This window comes from Arvicanthis niloticus, chromosome 5 (assembly GCF_011762505.2).
Source record: "Arvicanthis niloticus isolate mArvNil1 chromosome 5, mArvNil1.pat.X, whole genome shotgun sequence".
NCBI classification, from domain to species: domain Eukaryota; kingdom Metazoa; phylum Chordata; class Mammalia; order Rodentia; family Muridae; genus Arvicanthis; species Arvicanthis niloticus.
The window spans coordinates 15,417,348-15,441,052 of NC_047662.1; the positions used below are offsets into that span (position 1 = coordinate 15,417,348).

At 48.9% G+C, this 23,705-nt stretch overlaps 1 protein-coding gene across 10 annotated transcripts in view; it reads right to left on the reverse strand.

Annotated features, from left to right (window-relative positions):
- The window catches only part of Ubr4 (ubiquitin protein ligase E3 component n-recognin 4), a 108,423-nt gene that overhangs the window by 33,386 nt on the left and 51,332 nt on the right, over positions 1-23,705 (reverse strand). For 4 of the 10 annotated variants that reach the window (XM_076933867.1, XM_076933868.1, XM_076933864.1 and 1 more), the window contains 25 exons: positions 22,984-23,047; positions 22,544-22,678; positions 21,471-21,645; positions 20,588-20,671; positions 20,361-20,498; positions 19,350-19,471; positions 18,421-18,532; positions 16,148-16,278; positions 15,866-16,043; positions 15,381-15,485; positions 13,832-13,969; positions 13,107-13,281; positions 11,957-12,053; positions 11,297-11,404; positions 10,571-10,687; positions 9,441-9,650; positions 7,444-7,593; positions 5,819-6,046; positions 5,051-5,129; positions 4,418-4,663; positions 3,704-3,872; positions 3,174-3,318; positions 2,344-2,429; positions 937-1,024; positions 500-693 (listed from right to left, as the gene is read on the reverse strand). In XM_076933867.1, coding sequence (XP_076789982.1) covers positions 500-693; positions 937-1,024; positions 2,344-2,429; positions 3,174-3,318; positions 3,704-3,872; positions 4,418-4,663; positions 5,051-5,129; positions 5,819-6,046; positions 7,444-7,593; positions 9,441-9,650; positions 10,571-10,687; positions 11,297-11,404; positions 11,957-12,053; positions 13,107-13,281; positions 13,832-13,969; positions 15,381-15,485; positions 15,866-16,043; positions 16,148-16,278; positions 18,421-18,532; positions 19,350-19,471; positions 20,361-20,498; positions 20,588-20,671; positions 21,471-21,645; positions 22,544-22,678; positions 22,984-23,047 — 3,474 coding nt within the window. The remainder of the gene's footprint in view (positions 1-499; positions 694-936; positions 1,025-2,343; positions 2,430-3,173; positions 3,319-3,703; positions 3,873-4,417; positions 4,664-5,050; positions 5,130-5,818; positions 6,047-7,443; positions 7,594-9,440; positions 9,651-10,570; positions 10,688-11,296; positions 11,405-11,956; positions 12,054-13,106; positions 13,282-13,831; positions 13,970-15,380; positions 15,486-15,865; positions 16,044-16,147; positions 16,279-18,420; positions 18,533-19,349; positions 19,472-20,360; positions 20,499-20,587; positions 20,672-21,470; positions 21,646-22,543; positions 22,679-22,983; positions 23,048-23,705) is intronic. The other 6 variants (XM_076933871.1, XM_076933869.1, XM_034504051.2 and 3 more) reach the window with 4 other exon arrangements.

Sequence of the window (23,705 nt, forward strand, 5' to 3'; positions counted from 1 at the left end):
GGGCACTGTGAACTGCCTGCTCCTTCTGTGGGCATAGCGGCACCTGAGCTTCAACAGGCCAATCATAGCTATTTCTGCTCAGCAGAACACCTGAGACTGACAAGCCGCTTGGACCCTGGGGAGAATGCAGCTAGGCCTACGACATGCCTTACCCAGATGCTGGGCACAGACGAGGAGGACAGGCACATGCAGAAACAGGAGAAAATGCAGAGGAGAAAATGCAGAGGAATGCTTTCTCTCTGTGAACAGGTACATGGCTCTTTCCCCAAATGCCAACTACTTTCCAATGCACAAGGTTTACACAAGGCAAGAGAACCTGGAGCCCATCTTCAATGACCCCACCCTGGGCAGGCTGAGAGGAACCTTTCATGCTGTCAACAACTTCACTGCTGTCCCTATGTCAACACTGTTGTGACTGAGAGGACATGGAGCCTTTGGGTGTGTCCGTCTGCACCTTGCAGGGCACGGCTGCACTCGGGGACACCTGGGAAGCACGTACTTATTCTTCAGCTCCACAATGGCCTGCACAGTCCGGTTGTTGTAGTACAGGTTGATCGTCCGCACCATCTTGGTCCGCTTCAGGTCCCCAATCTTTACTGTGACCTTGCTGATGGTGTGACTGCCAATGAGCTTGACGACCTGCTGAGTGGTGGTGTAGCGCGTATCCACTTTAATGGAGGACAACTTGATATACTAAAACAAGAGTACACGAGACAACACAGTGAGTGTCTGTCCACCCTACACCCATCAACGTTATCGACACCTTCTCTCCCCACAGACAGATCTCTACTCAGTGTCCCCCGTGTGTCGGGCTACCTTCCACAGTGCCAGGCAGCAACTCCTAGAGAGGAGCCCCAGTTATAGCAACCAGTCTTCGGAAATGGGAGCCAGAGGGACTGAAAACCTCAGGACCGCTCTGCCTAAAACATGACTTACACAAAAGGGCACTTCAGGGTTATTGCACACCAGGCAGGGGTCACTCTCCAGGTAATAGCCATCGAACTCCACTAAGCCAGACAAGGTGCTAGGGAAGAAAGCAGTTCAATATCAGCAAAGTCTCCTAGGGCCACGCCAGAGCCATCTCCCACTCCCCCGAGTCCCTGTGGGCGGAAGGGAAGAGACTGCAGCTCAGACGGGCATAGTAGGCACAGGAAGAAAGGTCAGTGATCGACTCAGATGCTTCCTGTTTCTAAGCTGCTGTACAAGTCCAGAAAGGAATTAAAACCTCACTCAGAAGAGTCACGATTAAATTTACTACTTAAAAAAAGTTCCTAGCTAGGCAGTGGTGGCGCACACCTTTAATCCCAGCACTTGGGAGGCAGAGGCAGGCAGATTTCTGAGTTCGAGACCAGCCTGGTCTACAGAATGAGTTCCAGGACAGCCAGGGCTACACAGAGAAACCCTGTCTCAAAAAACAAAACAAAAACAAAAAAAGTTCCTAAATTATGTTTAAAATACATAAATCTTATGCTATACAATCAATACTCAAAGTTGTTTTCTTAAACTCACTACTTAAGGAGCCAGGGGAGATGGCTCAGTGGACATGGTACTTGCCATGTAGGCATGAGTTCAGACCCCAGATCCAACATCAGTGTTGGATGTGCACGGCACCTCACCTACAATTCCAGCACTCAGGGAGCAGAGACAGGGGAGTTAAAGCAAACTGGCATCCCATCAGCGAGCTCTGGTTTCAATTGGGAGGGGCTGCCTAATCAAATCGGATAGAGAGCATCTAACAGCCTGGGGCTCCTACACGCTGTACACATGTGCCCACAAACAAGAACACAGACATGCCATACACAAATGCACATTTAAAAAGCCAAGACTACGCCAGCATAACAATAAACCACAAACTTAAGCAATGTCCTCTTTTAAACGCTTCCCCCCACCACCTGACAAGATGGGTCAGGGGGAAGGGAGCTTGCTGAGCAAGTGTGACCATCTGAGTTCAATCCCTGGAACCCACAGAAAGGGGAGGGGGAGGGAACTAACTCCACAGGGCTGACCTCTGACCTCCACATGTATGCATGGCATGCAAGCTCCTAGACATCACAATCGCACACACAGGGGTCTAAAGACATGTGTGTGGACTTGTTTTATCTGGTTAGGTTAAGGTTTGAAATTAGCCACCTTCCCACTATCTCTGGCCACCACTTTGCACTTGGCAATCACATCTGTGTAACTGCCAGAGCCCGAAGGCCTTGGCTCCCTCAGGGAAAGCTGCAGGCCAATAGGCTGGGTGACCCTGAGAGGCCACTGCGTTCATGAGCACTCCTCCATGTACAACCACTCCAAAAACTGTGATGCTCTTCAGACCACAGGAGGCAAACACAGCTAGCTCACTTGTAAATGTTGGAGTTGGGATGATTGGTGAGAATGTGGTTTTGAGTCCTCAGAATCTCCACAGCCTTCTGTGAATACTCCTTCAACTGAAACAGAATTCAGGGAAACTGGTTAAAAACCCGAGTCCTGAGCTCCCAAGATGTCTCTAGAATAGAGGTGTTGCCACTAAACCTAGTGACTGGAGTTAGATACTCAGACCCAACTGGTAGGAGAGAACTGACTCCAGCAAGCTCTCCTCTGATCTCCACATGCACACCATGGCATGTACCACCCCCCAGATATTCACACATCAATCAATCAATTAAATAAATCAACCAATCAACCAACCCACCCTATTGGAAAAAGACTTGCTTTTGTCTTTCCAGCTGCTGGTCCTACCTCCCATTTGGTTAACAGAGCCTACCTTCTTCACAAGCACCTACAGTCCCTGGGCAGTAGGCAGCCTTTGTCACTTGGAGAAAGATGACCTGACTTTTAGGGAGAAGTCAGCAGTGGCTACCGAGTTGCAGCCAGATTCCTGGCTCCCAGGCAGGCCTCCTAGCTCAGTGAGCAGCACTTCCTCTCTGAGCTGAGCCAGCTACCTTTCTCCCCATGTGACCCACTTCTCTGCCAGCCTCTTGCTGTGCATCTATGCTACATTTACACAGAAGAAAGGCAAACTGCACTCAACAGTAACAAGACTGTGACACTATGTCACACAATGTTACTAACACTAGACAGATTCAAGAGATTTCATGTGTGGAGATGACCATGAGAATGTTCTTTCTTCACTCAAGAGAAAAGATTCCACAATGAGGAAGGGGAAGTAGAGGTAGGGGCTTCTCATTTACCTTCTTCTCTGTCTGTGCAGTTTTCAGGGAGAAATAGCCCAGCAGGTCCACAAACTGGGCAGCCTTCCGACCATAAGCTGGCAGTTCCGGCCAGATAGACCACATGAGATCTAGCAGGAGCTCCTGCTGAGCCTTGCTGGAGTTCCTGTAGATAAACAGCTCAGGTTAGCAGGCGACAGTGAGTGTGACATCAGTAAGGCCTGAAATTGTCTGCACTGTCTTCCCACATGCAGTCACGGCTCAGGGGCTTGTGGTTCCCTAGCAGATGGAACACCATCAATTTACTGTTGGCATCCCATCTTAATCCAGACCAAAGGTGAGCTTTCTTCAGCCAACTGTCATTTTAGGAGCTCCTAACTACATGCTTCTGAGTAGAAACTGTCCTGCCAAGCACATTAGCTTAGTAGCTACAAAGCAGATAGTTCAACAAAGAGACCTCCAGGGCTTGAAACCAGCAAATATTAGAATAGTGACCATGAGTATGTGACCAGAACTCAGAGCTACCAGCCCCAGAGCCAGCCCTGGCCCACCTGTAGATGTGCAGTGTCAGGCAGTGGGCCTGCCAGCGCACTGAGGAAGAGTTGGACTCTAACAGAAAACAGCGCAGAAACTGGATCAGAGTCTCCTTGTCAGCAAATCTGTTGAGCTGGTTCACCAGAGCTGTGCACAGCTGGTCCTCCTGGCTACCCGAGCTCTCACCTGCAACATCAGCGGAGGACAGACTCACCCAAGGGTCCAGGACCTTACAATCAGGAGGATAGGAAGAAAATCTATCTCTGTTCTAAAAGTATCTTCTAAATGGAAGTTGCCAATTTCCAGTTATTTGGGGCATAGATGGTTGGCCACAGCTGGCCCATGTACAGCCTCACCACCACCACACCAAGGATAGGACAGTAAGCCTGGCAATGAGCCAATAGCTACAGAAGGTCTCAATAGTCAAAGCTGCCCTGTCTTCCTCAGAGATGACTAATTCAGTGTTTCTTTCACCTCTGATCATCTGTCTCAGGTCTCCGAGGACCATGAGAAGTAGAGAAGCCAACAGGGAAGGGCTGCTCAGCATCTCAGTGTCCTCGCTCGGGGTACTAGGCAGTGCTAGGACTGAGCAATGTTCAGTGCATCTTGGCCTCTCCTGTCACAGAAAGTCACAGTACATGGTGTCCCTTTCACCATGACTGAAGATGTGACCTTTCAGCAACTGCAATGATACACGTGCTCAGAGGTGAGCACCCAGCATAGGGCCTCACCCTCTTTTTCCTTCTCCTTCTCTTCTTTCTTGCTCTTTTTAGTGGAAGACTTGGACTGAGTTGTAGCTTGTCCAGAACTGGCTGCAGGAGGGGCTGAGGAGGCAGCCACACTGGAGGAGCCCGTGGAGGCCGCCAGGGCTGCGAGCACTTTGCTGCCACAGAGAGCACAGGAGAGCAGCTGCAGCAGCACAGGGGACACCCCTTCATCTACCAGAAAACTCACTTGCAGGAGGAAGTACAGGACAGCTGTGAGGAGAAAGGTGGAGTCAGCTCTGGGATGATGGAATTTACAGCATGGGCATGTGGCTGTGGGATGGGGCAGGGCTTTCTCTCCTGGCTCTCTCTGCTCAATGCTACCAGGAGCCGTGGAGTAATCACAAAGGCATGGGGTGACCACATTGAGGGGATCCAGCCCCAGTGGCTCAAGTCAACAAGTTCTACACTCCTGTTCTGTGTGACTTTACTGCTACAGTCTGGAGTCCTGCTCTGTACTCCTGTACCCAAGTTTTGACAAGCAGACAGTAAAGTTCTGGCTTGTGTTCTGTTGGCAACTGTATCTCCAGTGACCAGTTCACAGCTTAATGTAGACAGCTGCCACAGATGTCACAGTGCAACCCAGGGAGGACCGCTTACAGTCATCTTTGATGCAGAACTTCTGCCAGTTGATGGTTCGCTGGGCCGCAATCTCTGCACAGGCCTTCAGATGCTCCATCTGAAATAGGAGCCAATCCCAGGTAAGCGATGCCAAGAAATAACACAGGTTGCTCTGTGTGTTAGGCCTGGCTTGAGACCACAAAGTAACCCTGGTCTTCAATGTGAGGCAGGTGCCCTCTGAGTTGGCTGCTGGATCTGGGAACAGGGCCCCCACACACCAGCAGCTTAAACACAATGGCCCTGTCTGCTCCCACCCCCAGCACCCTACTTTCAGTTTTCTGGAAAGCTGCAGGCAACTTTCTTATTACTTACACTAAGGCAAAGGAAGGCCAGGCCCCCAGAAGCTACAACCCACTTCTCTTTCTCCACTGTAAGAACAAGGACACTAACTGAGCAAACTAGGCTGTCCTTAACACCAACGATGAAACAGCTGAATGTGAAACCCTTCATTTACTCTCAATGTAGGCAGAAGAACATGCTTGTACTCAAGCTTCTTTAGTACTTAGGACAAAACCAAGGTCACCAATCTCGGGTTGATCCTATGGATAAACTGACCCACTTCACAGGTGAGGAACCCTCTCAGGTCAGCTCCTCAGTGCCAGCGATTTACCCGGTGCTTGACCTCCAGACACAGCGCTCTCTGAAATATTTACAAACCCTGCACTGCCCTGTGCTAGTATATCCTTGGCTGAGCCGTACCACATGCCCACATGCCTGCCCCTAGCCTGATAATCCCAACCCTCGTACCAGGCTGATGAGAGTGTCATACTGCAAAGCGGAGCCAGAACTGGCTGTAACCACACTGGCCCGGAGGAAGATGCCCTGCTCCTCCAATAGCTTCTTGATCCCACGCACGTGGGAATCCAGGGTGTGCAGGTCTCGGAGCTGTCGGTATTTCTCCTTTGATCCACAGATGAAGAGCAGAAGTTTTCGGACTTGGCGGCGGACAAAAGGGGTCTGCTGGATCATTAGGTACTTGAGGGATTAAACAACACAGTTAATATTATTCAGGGACTGTAACTACCACCTGCAGCTACAACACCCTGGTTGGTTTTGTTAATTTGTTTGTATTTTTTAACAAACTATTACTAAAAACTTTAAGAGAGTATAAGTCACATTCATCCCCAGTGAACTGGGTAGGGGTGGATTCCCACAGGCTTCAGGTGCTGACCCCTTACGTAAGATGGTATTGTATCTGTGGATACCCTATGCACCTTCTAGCATGAAATGATCTCTACATTTCCCCCAACACATACTAAGATGTAAATGCTTTCTAAGTGATTAGATTGTGCTGTTCAGGGAACACTGGCAAGAAACACCCACACATTCAGCACAGATGTCTTTTTTGTTGTTGCTGTTGTTTGTGTTTGATCTAGTTGGTCATATCTGTGGGTGGAGCACACATGGATACCAATGGCCAAGTGGACCAACTCCTAGCCATACTGGCTTCTGAGGAACTTGAAAATTCCTTAAAGGGACCAAGAGGGAGTAATACAGAAAGACAAAAATTTAACTGGGGGACAATCAAATATTCACATTCCTTTTCTCAGGCAGTTAGGAATCTACAAGGAGGCTGGTCTTCACGTCAGCCCAGGGCATGGCATCCAACTCTACTCTTCAGTTAAGGAGCTGGGAATGGGCACTTGGCCTTCCTTCCTAGAGTTGATATTGAGCTACTGTACTGGTTAAACTATTGTCTTTGCTCCAAACCATTCACTATCTTCTTCTGTGGAGCCTGGCTAGAACTGGGCAACCTCAACTGCCTGTTGGTGCTGGCAGCTTTCTTAGTGTCTGCCACTGCGCGCTCTTGAGGGAAGCCGAAGGCAGGAGGCATGGGCTGGCTGGCTCAGGCCCTCACAATGCCCAAGACCCAGCAACAGCCATTCAAAGATTCTAGCTAGAAAGAGCTCTCCTTAGCAGCTTCCCTTCATACTCGTGTCTACAATGCACCTCCCGAGAGCTCCAAGGCACCAGGAATAGTACTTCTTCCTAGAGAGCATATGCTGGGTCTCTCGTCCTGCTAGGCTGCTGGTGGTGTGTCTATGTATGGCCACTGTGTTCCCTTCTATCTGCTTGTTTCTCAGGGAGCTATCTGGCCAGTCACCAGTCTTCTCACTGAGCAGTATGGGAAGGGAAGCAGTGCGTGCTCTATCTTCCTGACTGCCCTTTAGGGACATTACACAGGCACAGAAACAAGAGCCGACAGCTGCTTTGAGCCACTGCACAATGCGCTCCAAAGGGGCACGAGCAGGAGCTGAGTGCGTGAAGGGCTCTGTGAGGACACTGAGTTAAGGTTAGAAAGAAAGCAGCCCACAAAGGGAAGGTAGAGCTCACCTCTCCCCAAGTAGGATACTGCTCAGAGCCTCACTCACCTCAGAGAGAAAGTAGAACCAGGAGTGATCAAAGACAGGAGGAGGAATTCGAGAGCTGGTATCAGCAATCTTTTTGATTTGGTAAGGAAGCCTCAGTACCATTTCTGTGAGCAGCTGGGTATAGGCTTCAAACACATCAGCAGCATGACCCTGGAGAAGAAGACCTTCATAAGGACCTGGGCTCACCAGTCTTCCATGACCACAACCAGGGAAAAGGCTAGTTAATTACTAATCATTATGATGCCTTTCAAAGCTGGAGCCAAAATTCACTTACAGGAAGAGACTAGGTTTCTTGGGACATGCAAAAATAACAGGAAGTGGAACATATGGTCCTTAAATGCTCTGGCAGCTGGGCAACAAGACAGCTCAGCAGGTAAAGGCACTTGCCACCCAGATTGATGACCTGAGTTTGATCCCTGGGATCAACGTGGTGGAAGGAAAGCTGACTTTCGAAGAGAGTCCTCTGAACCCCCACCCACCCACACATACATACACAGGAGAGGGAGAGAGAGAGACAGAATACAGGGGTTACATGTGCACACCCACATATACATTTTTCAATTATAATACAATTTTTTATGATTTTAGATTTATTTTCTCTATTGCATCAACCTTATGCATGTATGTGCAGAATCTGTATACCTGTTGAATCCCCTGGAGTTACAGATGGGTGTGAGCCATCATGTGCGTGCTGGGAATTGAACAAAAATCATCTCTGCAGTTCCCAATTAAAAAATTTTTCTTAAAAAATTGTGTGTCTATGTAAATGTCACATGTATTTGGGTACCTATGGAGGCCAGAAGCGGGTGCTGGGTCCCTGCAAGCTGGGATTACAGGTGACTGTAAGCATCCTGACAGGGTGCTAGGAATAGGACCAAACTAAGAGCCAGTGCTTTTAATTGCTGAGCCATCTCCTCAATAATTAGAGTACTGGCTGCACTTCCAGAGGGTCTATGTTCAATTCCCATCACCTACATGGCAGCTTACAACCATCAGTTGGGACTCCACAGTCCCAGCAGATCTAACACTCTCTTCTGGCCTCCATGGGCACCAGATGCACATTCAAACAAGCAATAAATGTGTCTGTGTATGTATGAATGTTAGTTATACAAAACTACCAGCCATTTAAAGAGAGAGCAAGACAGAAGTCCATGGTCAGACTGACATGTTATACCCCTGCCCATTCAAAGTAGGTAGCTGGTCTACCCTCCTAGCTCCACTAACTGTCTCAACAGGAGTAAAGGGTACCAACCCTCACTACGGATGACATGCTGGTGTGTGCTGAGCACTGTGCTAAGACCTTTATAAATAGGAAGCTGACAGTGCTCAGGACCCTGGGGAGCAGCTAAGATTTCATACTAATTCTCCAGGTACAGTAGCTGAAGCCTGCTGAGACTGGTTAGGATCTCAGCATGCAGCCTGGCTAGTAGGTAAGATTGCAGGAGATCTTCTTTTTTCCTGGGCTCCTCTACCCAGCATGTCTACAAGCCTCTGAAGAGGCAGGGAGGGCACGTGACCACTGCTGCTGTCACCTTGTCTCATGTACATTCTCATAGTTTCCCAACAAGTTTCACGTGAGAGGAAGTGACTGATCACACTCGCTTCTTCAGGCTTACAACAAAGGCAGGAATGAGAAACCCTCCAGAGCTAGCTGGGAGGAGTGGCCGTCTATTAGGTCATGATGAGATTAGAACCCACGTCCTGTGTGGCTCCTAACACTAGGTCTTCCTAGCTTTACTTATCAAAAGCAGAGCACGGGCTGGAGAGATGGCTCAATAAGAGCACTGACTGCTCTTCCAGAGGTCCTGAGTTCAATTCCCAGCAACCACATGGTGGCTCACAACCATCTGTAATGGGATCCGATGCCCTCTTCTGTTGTGTGTGAAGACAGCTACAGTGTACACATATACATAAAATAAATAAATACATCTTTAAAAAAAAAACAAAGCAGAGGACACAGTTCTGAGGAGAGCTGCCTCTGAGCAGAGAGGCCTCACCTTCACATACTGGCGGAGAAAGAATGGGCTCATATCTGGCGGAGATGAAGTCGTGTGTGGTTTCAGCAACTGGCTGGCGGCCACAGGCTCCTCGTCGCTCTGCTGGCTCTTCCAGTATTCCAGCAGGGCCTTGAGCACATGGAGGCAGTGGTCCACAGCCCCTGAGCTCAGCAGGGCTGCTGCCGTGGCACTGGAGATGAGGGAAGATGACTGAGGGAGAAAACAGAGAGCAGGCAAGGCGAGTTGTAAAAACTGGACTGAGTCGGACCGGCACCACACACCACACACCACACGGCTGCCGATCTTAGGCACAGCCCTGACAGACATGGGTTTGTCAGTCTGTTGTATTACAAGTTTCTCACTGGCTAAGTAAGAGCCTTCTTTCCTCTTCCCCAGCTCTTTACAACTACATCTAAGAGAAAACAAATACTAGCTTTTAACCTGACCTTGCTACCCCTCTGTGCCAGGGAGGCAAAGCTTTCTCCTTCCCTTGAAGCAAAGCAAACAGAACCTCATTTGAGAGAAGAGACAAAAAGTTCCACTCTAGGTCCTTCTTGGCAACGTCACCCTCCCAGTAGGGGCTCTTCCAGAAAACTAGTCTCCAGGGGAGACGGTGGGTGACTGCATGCATAAGGAGCAGAAAGGAGCAAAGCTGCTGTACATAAGACCATTAGGAGAGCCCTGGAAATCCCAGCAAACCCCACAGCTCATAAGCTCATTAAGATTGGATGCAGTTCAACCCCGATTTCCACCGTCCCTGCTTTGTGCTAATCTCATTTCCCCACACACACTGGCTTTCTCTCTACTCTATTACCATACCTTATAGCAACAGACACTGGAGATCCTCTTAGCTACTCTGTGCTTTGTGGTACAGGCCCTTGCTTTTCAACAGTAGAACTTCCAAGTCCTTTCTTTAACCCCTCTGTCAGAGGGTTTGTTGGTAAGGACCTGGACTTGGCAGGGATTCCAAAAAAGGAAGAAGTTCTGCAACTCAAGAGGCACAGACTGGTCCTTCCCCAGTTGACAATGGTCTTGTTCTAACAGAGGACTATCACCTCTGTCCTCAGCCTTGTGCTAACCTCTCCATTATCTTACCTCGTCTTAGACCCATAAGCTCAAAGCACAAATACCTCACAGATGGAAGACTTGGATCCGGACTTGGTGCGGGACATGAAGACACTCAGAAGCCTCATCACGACCAAATGGACTTCATTCAAGGCGCTGCGCTCGTTCTTCCTGGAGACATCCTACAGGCAGAAGCCCAGACACTTACGCTTCCTCTAAGCTCCAACGAGACCACCCCGCCCCACACACGCCTTTCAGCACTGAAGAGGAAAGAAGGCTCCAGCAGGGCTGGGGGTTATACCTGGTGCAATGGGGGCCGCTGCACCCAGAGGCCATGGAATACATGACAAGGGCACACACTTTGTCCTACTTGTCATTTGTTTTCCTTAACTATCCACCTGACATAACCTGAGAAGAGTCTCAGTGAGGGATTTATGGATCAAGCTGTCCTGTGCGAGCAACTTGATTGCTTTAATGAACGGAGGGAGACCTAGGCTGAAGTGGGATCTGTGCTCAGGACTGTGAACAGAAACAGTTGCACCTGTCCTTGCTGTCCTGCAGTGATGGACTATAACCTCAACTGCAAAGCTAGAGGAACCTTCCCCTTGATGCTACTTTTGTCCCAGCACCAGGAATAAAACTAGAACCCAGAGGAAGCTCCTCTAAGGAAGGAGAACCTGAGAAAGACTCCTGACTAATCCCTCATACCGCCACCCCAGGCCAGCTGATGGCAGTTTTCTGCACCTTTCCCGGCTACACCCTGCTACCCCTGACACACATCTTCAGTTTACCTTTTTGTCCATGCCCAGCTCGGCAATGAGCTGAGCCAGCAAGTTGTCCAGGGCTCCCTTGTCCTTCTCATCGTCTCCATCTAGATCTGCAGTGAGCATGAGGATGACCTAGAAGGAGATAGTGAACAGAGAGCCGGCTTCTGAAGGCAGGGCTGAGTGTGTGTGTCATGAAGCAATCCTGACCTCTGACTCTCTGCCCTACCTGCGATGCAGGAGGGCATTCCAGACTCCAGGACTGCCCTAACTTAAGTGGCTAGGGTTGTAAAACTCACCTGAGCCATTTGGGACACCATTGAAAGGCTTTACAATAACCTTATAAATGCAACCGAGCAACAAGCCAATCACAGTGGTGTCCAAGAGGACACTGTGCTGATCTAAGAATTAAAGAGCACAGCGTGGACTATTTATTACTCACGATGGGGAGAAAGCTGACTGAGTGGGAGGGACCCTTTTCAAACCTCCAAGTCAATTACCTAACTGGATGATGACCATGGGCATCCCTTAGACACAGCTATAACCTGAAGGGTTGCAACTTGCAGCTCGGGCTGCATGCCATACTTTTGTGACCTCAACACCAGCCCTCTGAGGTCCCTGAAAAAGAAGTGCACTGCCCAAGGGTAGCCCAACTGTAATGCAGTTGGTCAGGAAAACTGAAGATACCTGCATGTATGGGATGGCCCGGACACCTCCGACGTTCCGTAACTGGGGCAGTGTCTGCAGTAATCTTTCCAACAGCATCAGACGAACCATGTGTAGCCTGCAAGGCCAAGGAATGTACAGGAGACATGGAGTGGCATACAGACAAGTGGAGTACGCTCCTGCCACCGAGGCCAATGAGGAGCCAGCCTATCATGTTAACCAAATAAGGGCTGGCACAGTGTTGCATCCTTAGAATCCATCCCAGCACCCAGGAGACTGAGGCAAGGGACTCTGAGATCAAGACCAATCTGGGCTCTAAGTGAGTTTCCAATCAGCTAGCTGTGGGTACTTAGTGACATCCTCTCTTATAAGAGAAAATTAATAATTATTATTATTTTTAAAAGTATTATGAACAACTTTATGACCCAAACTGACAGCTTCAACATAATGAACACATTCTATATAAAACACAAAATGCCAAAACTGATTTATAAATGAACAGAAATAATTTTCTATCACACAAAAAATGATTCTGCATTTAAAAAAAAAATCTTCCCTTAACAAAAATCCAAATGCAGACCAACCTTTATCAGTGGACTTTTCTAAAGCTCCGTGGGAGAGAGAAATCTTATACAGACTCTTCCAGAGTGGGGAGACAGACAAAAGCCTGTTGGACTCAGTCTAGGAGGCCAAAATAGCATCTAACAAAGACATTTCAAAGGAAAATTCTAGACCTTAAGAAACACTGATAAACCAAGCCCAAATGTATGAAGGGTTAACTTGTGATCAGCTGTCCCCACTGTACAGTAAGACAACCTAATATAACTTCTATTCTTAAACAGCTGTGTGAGTTGTGTCTTACATGGAAAAAAAACCAAAAAACAAAAACCAGTATTAAACCAAAAGGACACAGCCAGCTGGGGCCCTCCACAAGCTGGAGGTCCATCAGACCTCTAGCAAGACAGACCTCCAGCTAGACATTAGGCAAAGCAGCACACTCTACTTCCAAAGCATTGTGGGGGCCACAACACTTTGACGTCAGCAGTGCCTGGGGAGAAACGAGCAGCTCTCACTCCCCTTTGATACTTGGGAACACACTCCTAGCACGCGGCACTCCATCTCCCAGTTCTGAAATACTTTCAAGCAGGTGATGGTGACAGGCTGGTCTGACCTGTTGCTAGTGTGCACATCTCCTTCAGCTTCCCCTTCTCCTTCTCCCTCAGAGCCGTCTCCCTCCTGGTGCCCAGTGGTGGTGCTGATGGCACCTGTGCTGGAGCTGACACTCCCTGGTCCAGCAGGGTGCCCCTCAGCTGTGGCGTCACCATATGCACTGCTCCGGCCAGACACTGGAGGGAAATGATTTAAGAAGTACACATCAACTCCCAAGGTTGGCCTTGATGGAAAAAATGTTAGGTTTCAACTGGTTTTGGCTGGTGTGGTCTTGGGCCCACAGAGCTCGTCTAGTTTTTACCTGTGCAACTTACAAAATTGGTCTAGCCTCAGCTAGTGTATGCAAACTTCACAGCAGCTGTACTGGGGGAATGGCTTAACAGTTTATTCCCTCAGGAGGCAGGTAGTATAAACCATAGGAATAAGGGGTTTCAAGGTCATACCACAATTATTTATAATCACCATTTAGAGATATAAATAATATCACTGTTCTTTTTTAACTAAAAGACAACTGAAAGACACTGCAATTTTTCCAGATTAGTCACTGGATTTGAACTCCAGTCACAGAACACTCGATATTCCCTGGTCAAGTTCAAATAAACTCTAGCAGACTACAGAGAGTCTCCACAACGCCTGTCTGCAGACACTGATCACAAGACCAGGCAGGGGTTTCTGCCTTGTCCACCACCCTGAGCCCAAAGAGATCAAGACACCCAGGCACATTACCACTGTGCTCGCCAGCCACCGAGTCCACTGCACTTCCCCCGCTCTCTGAGCCCACACTACCGCCATGGTCGGCTGGCGAGGTCCGCAGGGTGGAGCCATCAGTTGCCGCGGTGCTGCCCTCGTCATCTGAGGCTGGAGCTGAGAGAGTAACAGAGCTGTTACAGGCACAGACCCCTCCCTCGTGGGGACGAAAGCATCACAGCACACTGCAGAGGACACAAGGCAGTCTGAGTGTCCTGAGGGCAGAGAGAGAAGGCAAGACCTGTTTTGCCGATTAGTCAACAAAGGGAACAGACACTCTCCAGGGTGCACTGCCAACAGCACTCAGACCCGAGCGAAAGCCCAGAGCACTGGGCATTTCCTTCACTGTTACAGCATGTGCAGATTCAGTAAGATTCTGTGACATGGACAATGAGTCTTTGCACTAAATGCTTCACGGTCACCATTGTCTAAGTGTTACTGACACCTACTGAGATCCACACTAGCCATTGCAGTCGAAGCACAGAACTCAATGCTTAGCAATCCATCTGCAGTTATGAAATCACTTAGCATGAGCTCTTGAGTCAACTTTGACTTTTGTCATTTTGGCTTTGCTTTCAATTTTTTAAAATCATACGGCCCATAGGAGAGCTCATTAGAAAATTTCACACCTCTTCATCATCCTCATCAGATGCTAATAGTGAAGCAAGGAAATTCCCCAGAGACAGCCACAGCATCCAGGATCAGGGCTGAGCTGAGACAGGAGGAAAATGCTGGCTGAGATCCACAGGGGAAGAGGACAGCCAAGACAGCCAGCAAGCATGACAGACATGACCAGCACAGCACGACCACAACCACAACATGACCTCAAAGGCTGAAGTGACAGCAACCAAAGAGACCTCAGAGAAGCAAGAAGCCATGGCAGCAGGCAGGGGCAGGCAATCTGGCCTTTTCTTATCTAGGCGGGCTAACCCTCCCAAAAGAAAAGAAACTAGTGTAGGCAAGTGGCAGTCTAGCAAGGCTTTGCCCCTTCTAAGCTGGGTGGATTTTCAAGGACTTCCCCCATGTGCTGCTGCCACCCAGTTTGGTCCAACTCTCTACCTAGAATTGTATCAGACGAGGAAAGAGACTTAAACAAACACAGCATAAGTGAAGGTTTCCTCTAGCCTGAATTGGCCACAAAGACTCTCTCCCAAGCTCACAGGTCTCTGCTGGCTGCTTCTGGCTTCAACTGATTTGCAAACGGAGACTAAGAGCTAAAGGCTTAGCTTTATTTCTTGTCTCTTTCCATACTGTCTAACAGGTTAGAACTCTAGCAGAATGCTGTAAAGCTAGCCTATGGACCATGAGCCAACAGGATGCTCCCTGGACCTCTCCTTGGGTATCAGCCAAAGCCAGGCAGCATGCAAAGTGTGAGGAAGCAGAGCCACAAGCGTTGATGCCAAGCTGCAGCACAAGCAGGAAATCCAGGATGGCCTGTCAGAGCAGCTGCCCGTCACACTCTCACAGCACTGAACGGGGCTGCAGGGTCCTGGGACCCTGAGCCAAGCTCCTTGCTGTGGACAGTTACCTGATGCTGTGGTGTCAGAGAGGGTTCCTGCGTCCAGAGAGGAAGAGCTGGGTGCCTGGCCGGACAGTCCCAGGCTCTGCAGGCCCAGGGCACTGCTGCTGCTGCCTGGGAAACAAGTGGAGAGTGAACACAGGGTTCCCTCTGCCCCGTCCACAGTATTGCTTTGGCCATCTGCTGTCGTAAGGAGTCTAAACACCAGCACGTGACCCCTCTGGCCACTGCTGTCCACCCACCAGGTTCAGTTACAGATTCAAAGAGGCACCCATTTAAAAAAAAAATCAAACCAGCAGCAAGAACTATGAGCCTGGCTTTTGGCCTCAGGAAGTGTCAGAGCCATCTCTCACTCTCCACCTGTACCTCTGAGCAGCTCTCACCCAGATCAACCTCTCCCCCAACTGGGGACAAGCTAAGTCATTGGGGTATCAGCAACTGTCACGCCCTCTCTCCTGTGCCAAGTTTGCTGTGTTCCTGCCATTGCCTTCTACCTTGCTGGTCCTGCTGCAGGCTCAGGGCAATGGCTAGTTCAACCATGGTCTCATCGTCTGCATCAGGTGGGATGTCCAGCATGGGAGGAAAGCCCTCAGCACCTGCCAGCAGGGCCTCCAGGGGAGAGGGGTTGCCATTGTTGACATTTTCAGCTGTTTCCAGGACCATCGACTCAGACTGCAGAGAAAAAGCCCCATCAGTGTTCCACAGCAAACAGTAAGGCTGTTGAGTCTGCAGGGAAGATGGAGGCTCCTCCTTCCCTCTCCTACTGCCAGACTCACCACCATCTCAAAATCTCCATGATCCACCTCACTCTGCTCCTGGCTTTCCTGGCGGATGTGACCACCATCTGGGATACCTGATGACTGCATTTTCTCATCTGCGTCATCGTCATCATCGTCGTCCTTGTCTCCTGAGACAAAGAGACTCCAGTAACCTAAAGGTATTATTTTTACTCCTTGGCATGTGACTGTCACGCAGCAAGAGTCTAAAGTCAGGCCCCTGCAGGCACCCTGCACTTGCCAGGCAAAGTTGTAGGTGCTCGGCTGGCAGCCTACGTGATTCTGCAACTAGCTGGGTGTGGGGAGATGGTGGTCAGCAGCGACAGCTTCCTCTCAACAGGAAGAAGAGACTTCCAGACCAGAAAGGATTAAAAAAACCTTAGATTTCAACAAGACAGAGAAATGGAATACCCACAGGCCCTGCAAGCTCCATTCTCAGAAGACCTTTGCCAAGACAGGAAAAGAACTCAAGTGTCTGTCAATAGTGTAGTCTAGACCTCATTTCTCCAAACAGCTAGGTCTGTAAGATTTTTAAACTATATAATCACTATGAAAAAAAAACAAAACAAGAACAGACTTGACATCTGAGGCCATAGACTGGAAGCTGAGGCCACTGTGACACATCCCATTGGGTTCCTTGTCTGTGGCAAGCCCAGGTAAGATTCCCCACTGTTCGAAAAGGATGAAGACTGCCTGCCACTTGCCATGTGCTAAAGCAAGGCCTCTCTTAGAAATAATAACTTTCCATACTCTGTGTGTGTGTGTGTGTGTGTGTGTGTGTGTGTGTGCATGCAAAAGAGAGAGAGAGAGAGAGAGAGAGAGAGAGAGAGAGAGAGAGAGAGAGAGAAAGGGGGGGCATGTATGTGGAGGCAAGGCAGATATCGATTGTCTTCCTCTGTCACCCACTGATTCAGGCTGAGTGATGGCCAGTCAGCCCAGCATCTGCATTATCTCCTCTTCCCCAGTGCTGGTAATCTGAACTCAGATCCTCACACTTACACAGCAAACACTTTAGCACCGTGGGCTGGGCCACAGCTCAGTGGTAGAGTGCGTGTCTAATATGCATGAGGCCTAAATTCAATTTCCAGCACTGCAAAAAAAAGAGACACGATTGTTCCAGAATACCTACCAGCTACAAGAATCCACCGAGCACCTGAGATCTAGCTAGTTTAAGTGGAGACAAGCTGCCAGGCAGAGCCATACACTAGATTTCAAGGATGGCACAACAAAATGAAAGCATCTCCATTTTTATAAAGACTCCATATTAAAACAGTAATGTTACATTATCTCTAAACTTGTAACTTACTTCTCTTTATTCTTCACAAGTGTGGTAAGTGCCCAAGCAAGTACCTCATGAGGAAAGTTTGGAATTTGCTACCTAATCTATTCTGGGGAAATTCGTCAGGAATCTACTTATAAGCAACAAACAGGACCCTTAATGATGAGTTTGTGCTAGAAAAAGGAGTTTTCTTCTAAAGAAAAAGTAAATTTTTGTTTAGTCATTGTGACTACTTTTTCACATTTCCTATTCATTTTGTGGGGGCACAGCACGTGTGGAGGTCAGAGGACTCATAATAAAACCTTCCTGCCACATGAATCTCCCACATCAGTTAACATTCAAGCTGTCAAGGTTTGAGCGCCTTAACCTACTGAGCCTTCTTATCAGCTCTCATTGTGGATTTGAAACTGTCTTTTAGGTGGACAAGGCTCCAATCGACAGCCTAGGCTGGCCTTGAATACCTGACACTCTCACTTTATTATCTTCCTGAGTACCAAGAACACAGGCACTCCACCACGCCCAATGGCCATGTATTTTTTACAATTTAATTAATTAACAACTACCTCCAACTTGGCTTTTTATTTTGGAGACAGGGTCTTGCAATATAAACTGGGCTAGTCTCAAATTCAGTGTTGGTTCCATCCCATCCTGGGCCACCCCCACCCCGTCCTTGACAGTGAATTTTATGTTGTCTTTACATGTTTTCCCGTGGCTTTTAGAATGCTTCAGCCAAATATCCCATCTTCCCATAACCATGTAGAAGCTGGTATACACATGTTTGGCTGTATCCTGGACATTTTCCACCACATCTTTCAGTTTCCATGATTTTGACTTTATTCTACTTGTATGCATTTTACACCCTACTGTATAGAATATTAAAAGAAAAGAAAACTAGGAAGACTCTGGTCAGTATCAGCAACACATCTCAAAGCAGCAACTCATCTCTAGGCCACTGACCCACCCAGATAAAGCCTAAACCCAGACTTTAAATTACCCATTGGAGTGTTGCTTCGAGGGGAGGAGGGCAATGTCACGTGTCTCCGCTTGTTCCTGGGCCTTAGGACTCGGATTAAAGCTTGTTTACAGGAGAAGCTCACAGCAGGGTCCTAGTTTGAAAGGAAGGTGTCAAGCTTAGGCAATCCACTGTCAGCCAGACTCCAGCTTTCTCTCTTGCCAACACCTGATACGGGGAAGGGAGAAGTCTATCTATTCTCACCTGTGTTCTCCTGCCAATGGAGCAGGATGGAGCAGACCAGTCTCTCCAGACTTGGCCCAGTAAGACCGTCACCAGCTTCCTGTCTTACTTGCTGGGGTCAGTCTGCAAGACCACTGGACCCTGAAGCTACTTTGGCTCTCTCCAAATGAGCGCTACCTTCTCATGACATAAGAAGGTATGCCCCGCCTCCCTCTCTGCTCCATGCCATAAGCAGCACTACTAACTCGTCTGCTGTGACAGGCACAGGAACACAGCCTCTGCACAGTCGTGGACCCGACACGTACTCAACATTCACCCCACAGCAGCTCCAGATTCTGAATGGGAAGCAAGGATCAAGTCCTCCCTCCCAGACTTTGTCTCTACAGCTTTGGTGTATTTGCAATTGCTGATTCCCATCACATGTTTAAAGGATTTACTGTGTATGTGTGGGTGTTTTGTTTGCATGGCAGATCTGTGCACCACCCTATACAGGGCCCAAGGAGGCAAGAACAGCATCAGGTCCACTGGAACTAGAGTTTCAGGCAGTTGTTACTTCCCATGTGGTTGCTAGGAATTGAACCCAAGTCCTCTGGAAGAGCAGCCAGTGCTCCTAACTACTGAGGCACCTCTGCAGCCCAGCCCATCAGACTTTAAGTCTACTTTCTTTCATGAGGTCAGTGTTCATTAGGCTATTTCCCAGGGGCACCCGGGGCTGTGTTGATACGTACAGGGCACAGCAGCATCTGCATGTAGATCTTGGATGCTGTGTTGATACAGTCCAGCTCACAGGTACAATAGCCATGGATAATGTCTACCAACGCATTAACCGTAGCTTCAATGTGAGTCAGGCCTAAATGGGAGAAAAGGATCACCTGACAATCTGTTGACAAAAACAACTCTAGACTCTCGAAAGCCTGAGACAAAAGCACAAATCTCAGCATCACCTAGAGGGTGTTGAGACAAAAATAAGCAGGCACACAGCAGAGCAAACCCACAATACTGTCGTGCAGCCTAGCGGCTGTAGTTGGAGTGTTTTTATTAAGTCTTTCAATTCGCTAAGTGGCCTTAAACATCCTTGCAGAACCTGCACCAGAGAAGCAAGAATCACTGTAGACAGCCATGGACAAGGCGGGAAAACTTGAGGTGGGCAGATAACAACACCACTCCTATATCCACTAAACCTGTTGACAAAGCTGTTCTCTGGCAGGCCAATGGGCCTGGGCATCTACTCTCCTCTCTAGCGGAGGGGCCATCCCTCTTCCCCAACTGTCAGGAGTGTGACCCATGAGAGGACTAGGACAACAGCAGCGTGGAAATGAGTAACAACACTTTCCTGGCTGCTTCTACACTCCTACCTCTCAACTGACTCTCAACCAAGTCTTCATCATCATCATCATGATCATCACCACCACCACCACCATCATCATCACCATCACCACCATCACCACTACCACCGTGGTCGTCATCCCCCCATGTGAACTAGGCAATTCCACATGAAGGAAGCAGGACAAACACACACACACACACACACACACACACAGAGAGAGAGAGAGAGAGAGAGAGAGAGAGAGAGAGAGAGAGAGAGAGAGACCCCACTGCACTGCTAGTTCCCAAGGGCAGCAATACACTGAGCCCACAGATACCTCTCTGCACTTGTATGGAGGAGGAAGAGGTCCCAGTGCTAAAGAGCTTATACCTACTTCACTGTATCAGATCCAAGGACCCCGCTAACGTGATACCTGGCAGGCAGGCAGGTGCCAGGAAGGCATTCTTGGGCTTAGATGCATGGAGTTTCCAGAAGTGGTTTACAAGCTGAGTGATGAAACTACAGCCGTCTCCTTCCTGCTTCTGTGGCTCTTTCCCCTCATCTGCTCCTTCTACACAGGAGAAAGGAAATCGTTAACGATGGTAAATCTAAGACAGAATTCAATTTGTTTTAAGGTTAACTCAGGTCAAGGAAGCTTGCCTGCGGAGGGAGTTTCAAGTGGGGCCCCAATCAATATGCCAACTATCCCTAGATTCCAGCAGGCACATCTGGGAGAAAAACAGTCTGGGAAAGGAACATCACAGAAAACATTGTGTGTTAGAGTTAGGTAGAGAGGGGAGCATTCAGGATCTTTACAGCAGAGTCAAAGATGCCTGTTCCAACTGCTAGACTAAACCTAGGGGAACGTCTGAGATTCCTCTAGAGTGATTCTAGGATTGCACTGTTAGGAGAACAAACACGAAGGCAATGGCATACAGAAACACGCAGGTGATGGGGACTGCAGACACAGCAACAAGCTCTTTCTGATCATGGCAAATCAGGCTTAGCACTGAGCACCAGGCAGCCAATGTGAGGAGACGATGAAAGATGCTGAGAGAGAAGCCCCTGCACACACTGACCAAGCACTGCTGCCAGAGCAGTGCAGCAGCATGCAGAAGGCAGCAGCATGCAGGGGGTAGCAGCATGCAGAGGGCAGCACCCAGCCTGCAGGTACTAGGGCAAAACTAAGCTTAGCCTCACCCAAGGGCCTGACCTTCTGCATCCCTAAACAAAGTGATTAATACAAGAAAAATCCCACTCCCTGCCACATTTCTGTTGTGGCACCAGGGTGGAACTAAGCTTAGCTTCCCCCATAACACCGTCACAACAGACCAGCTGGGGTTCAGAACACTAACTAAATTCAACGATGGTCAATTTAGTTAAAATGAGGCCTCGTCAAAGGCCCTACAAAGTTAAACAAAACAAACAAGCAAATGGGGAACAATTATCCATTGTCAAGAGCCAACAAGAACAGGAAGAGCATGACAGAGAGCAGAAGTGCAATGAGCAGGTGTCAGGACCACGGCCATGAGGCCAAGTTCACCTGTTTCCATCTGGGGCAGCTTTGACTCCGTAAAGTGCACTAGGTTGTTAGGACGCGTGACGGCAATAGAGCGAGCTGTGATCACTAGGCGCTGGAACACCTCGGGGTCCAAGTCCTTGCCTTCTTTGCTGGATGTGTTGAGACACTGTACAGCTTTGCTCAACAAGGCCTGGTCCTATAAAACAGGCGGGTCACAGAGAGTCAACCATAAGCAAAGGTAAAGCACTAAAGCACAGAGGGCTGGTTACTCCTCTCAAGAACTGTCAACCAGCTATCAGAACAAATCTTCAGGCTGCCCAATGCTCAACTGCCTGATACAAAATGAATAGTCTTTTAAAAGTCACCAACCACATAACAGACTCGAAGTCTAACAGAAAGCTAGCATCCACTCAGCCACAGAACTGTAGCAGCCAATCGCTTCCTCTGGCAGACTCATCCATCCCTCAGCAGGTCCTTTACCCAAGGATAGTGCTTTGAAAACAACCTTTCCTCGGCAAGTTGAACTCATCCCTTGCTATTAAGAGACAGAGGCACAAAAGATAGGCATGGCAGTGACCCCAGCACCTTTCTTCCTACTGGTCTGAACCACCATGTTTCCCATGGTGCCGTGTGGCCCAGCTTACCCCCTTCTGCAGGCACTGGCTTTTGTAGGAGAGCCTCTGGGACCAACAATAACCCCCATTCGACAACCACCTGCCACCCTTGTAGGCCTGCCTCCCCAGGCCATAGTTGAGAGCTCAGAACACCAGCACATTAACCACCTATGGCACAACCCTGACCCTCACTCTCTCTCATACAAGAATCAGCTGCCCACACTCACTCTCCTTTTTAAGACTTGCTGATCCTGCTAAGAGGGATAGAAAAATAAAGCAACATCCCAGTGGCCCACGAGATGGCTTTCTCAGTCTAGGGTAGCATCTCAGAAGAACCCTGGGACTCTAATCTCAGTGTGAACTTTCTTCCTGCTTACTCCATTAGGCACTTACTTTATAGACAGAGAGCCAACTTATTGGATCCCCCGTCATTCAGGACAATTTCCCTTTCTATAAGTCTCCCAGGGAGGGAGCGGTTACCTTGTGGCTGTGGTAGGCCGAGCGGCTGCTGTGCAGGCTGGCCAGGAGACTCTTTGATTGCTGTTGGACACTGGCAGGTGCTGGCAGGGAGAGCAACAAAGTGGCCAGCTCCTGGGCTGCGTGCTTGTTTCTCTCCTGATATGAAAGACAGCAGGGTTAGCACTCAGCACCTCAGGGCACCGCAGAGTGCTCTCTATCTGTCCTTCTACCCTGCCCTCCAGGCCAGCCGAGCTAGGTTACCCACCACTAACTACCAAGAGCAGAAAAGAAGATTTCTAAACTTGAACCCTCCTACGACACAGGTGCAGCAGCTCAGGGATGCTTTGCACATCAAGACTGTGCCGTCAGAATTCTTCCGCTCCAAGGCAGCAGGCCTCAGTCAACAACCCCATTTCCTGCCTCTTCAGAAAGCTCCCGTGTGCTTTGAAGAAATAACTTGCCTTCTCAATGATTGGGCCAACAGCAAAGCAGCTTTCCAGGGCTTCCAAAGAGCTCACAACCAGCCTGGGGAGACAGAAAGGCTGGCCTGAGTACAAGTACTGTCTCTGCCTTGTGTCAGCCGGCAAGCTCTAGTTGTGAGGACCTTAGGGACAGCTACCGAATGCCAAATATAAAAATCAAAGCACAATAAGACCTGCCACAGGCGCCTGCATACCGCTGCCTGTGTTCCAGGCCACAGAAACCTGGCTCCTGCTTGGAGATCAACCTGAGGCCATGTTCATAATCCGCCACTCAAAGGCGGCAGGGCTTTTCTTCCTCAAAGAGGATAAATGTGTTTCCTTCTACTGCCTGTGGCAGGGATCCTGAGGTGGGCTTAAGTCTTGATGCAGCAGTGCCCGAAGCTCAGGTGCTCAGAGACAAGTGGGCAAAGGGAGGCACACGGGAGAAGTTAAAGCCATCTGTTTACACTGGTGATGTTAAGGTTAGGCTTCTGCTTACACAGCCAGGAAAATGCACACAGGCATTCCCTATGTGCTCTCAGTATAGGAGCAAACAAACTATTTTTAGATGCATGCCACTGGAACATTCAAAGGATAGTGATAGTACAAAGCATATTTAGAACACGGAACTTCTCCATTAGGGAAGAAGCAGGAAGTCTACCCAATAAACAGTATCTATCAGATAACATGCTCTGGGCTTACTGCTGTGATTTAAGTGGCAT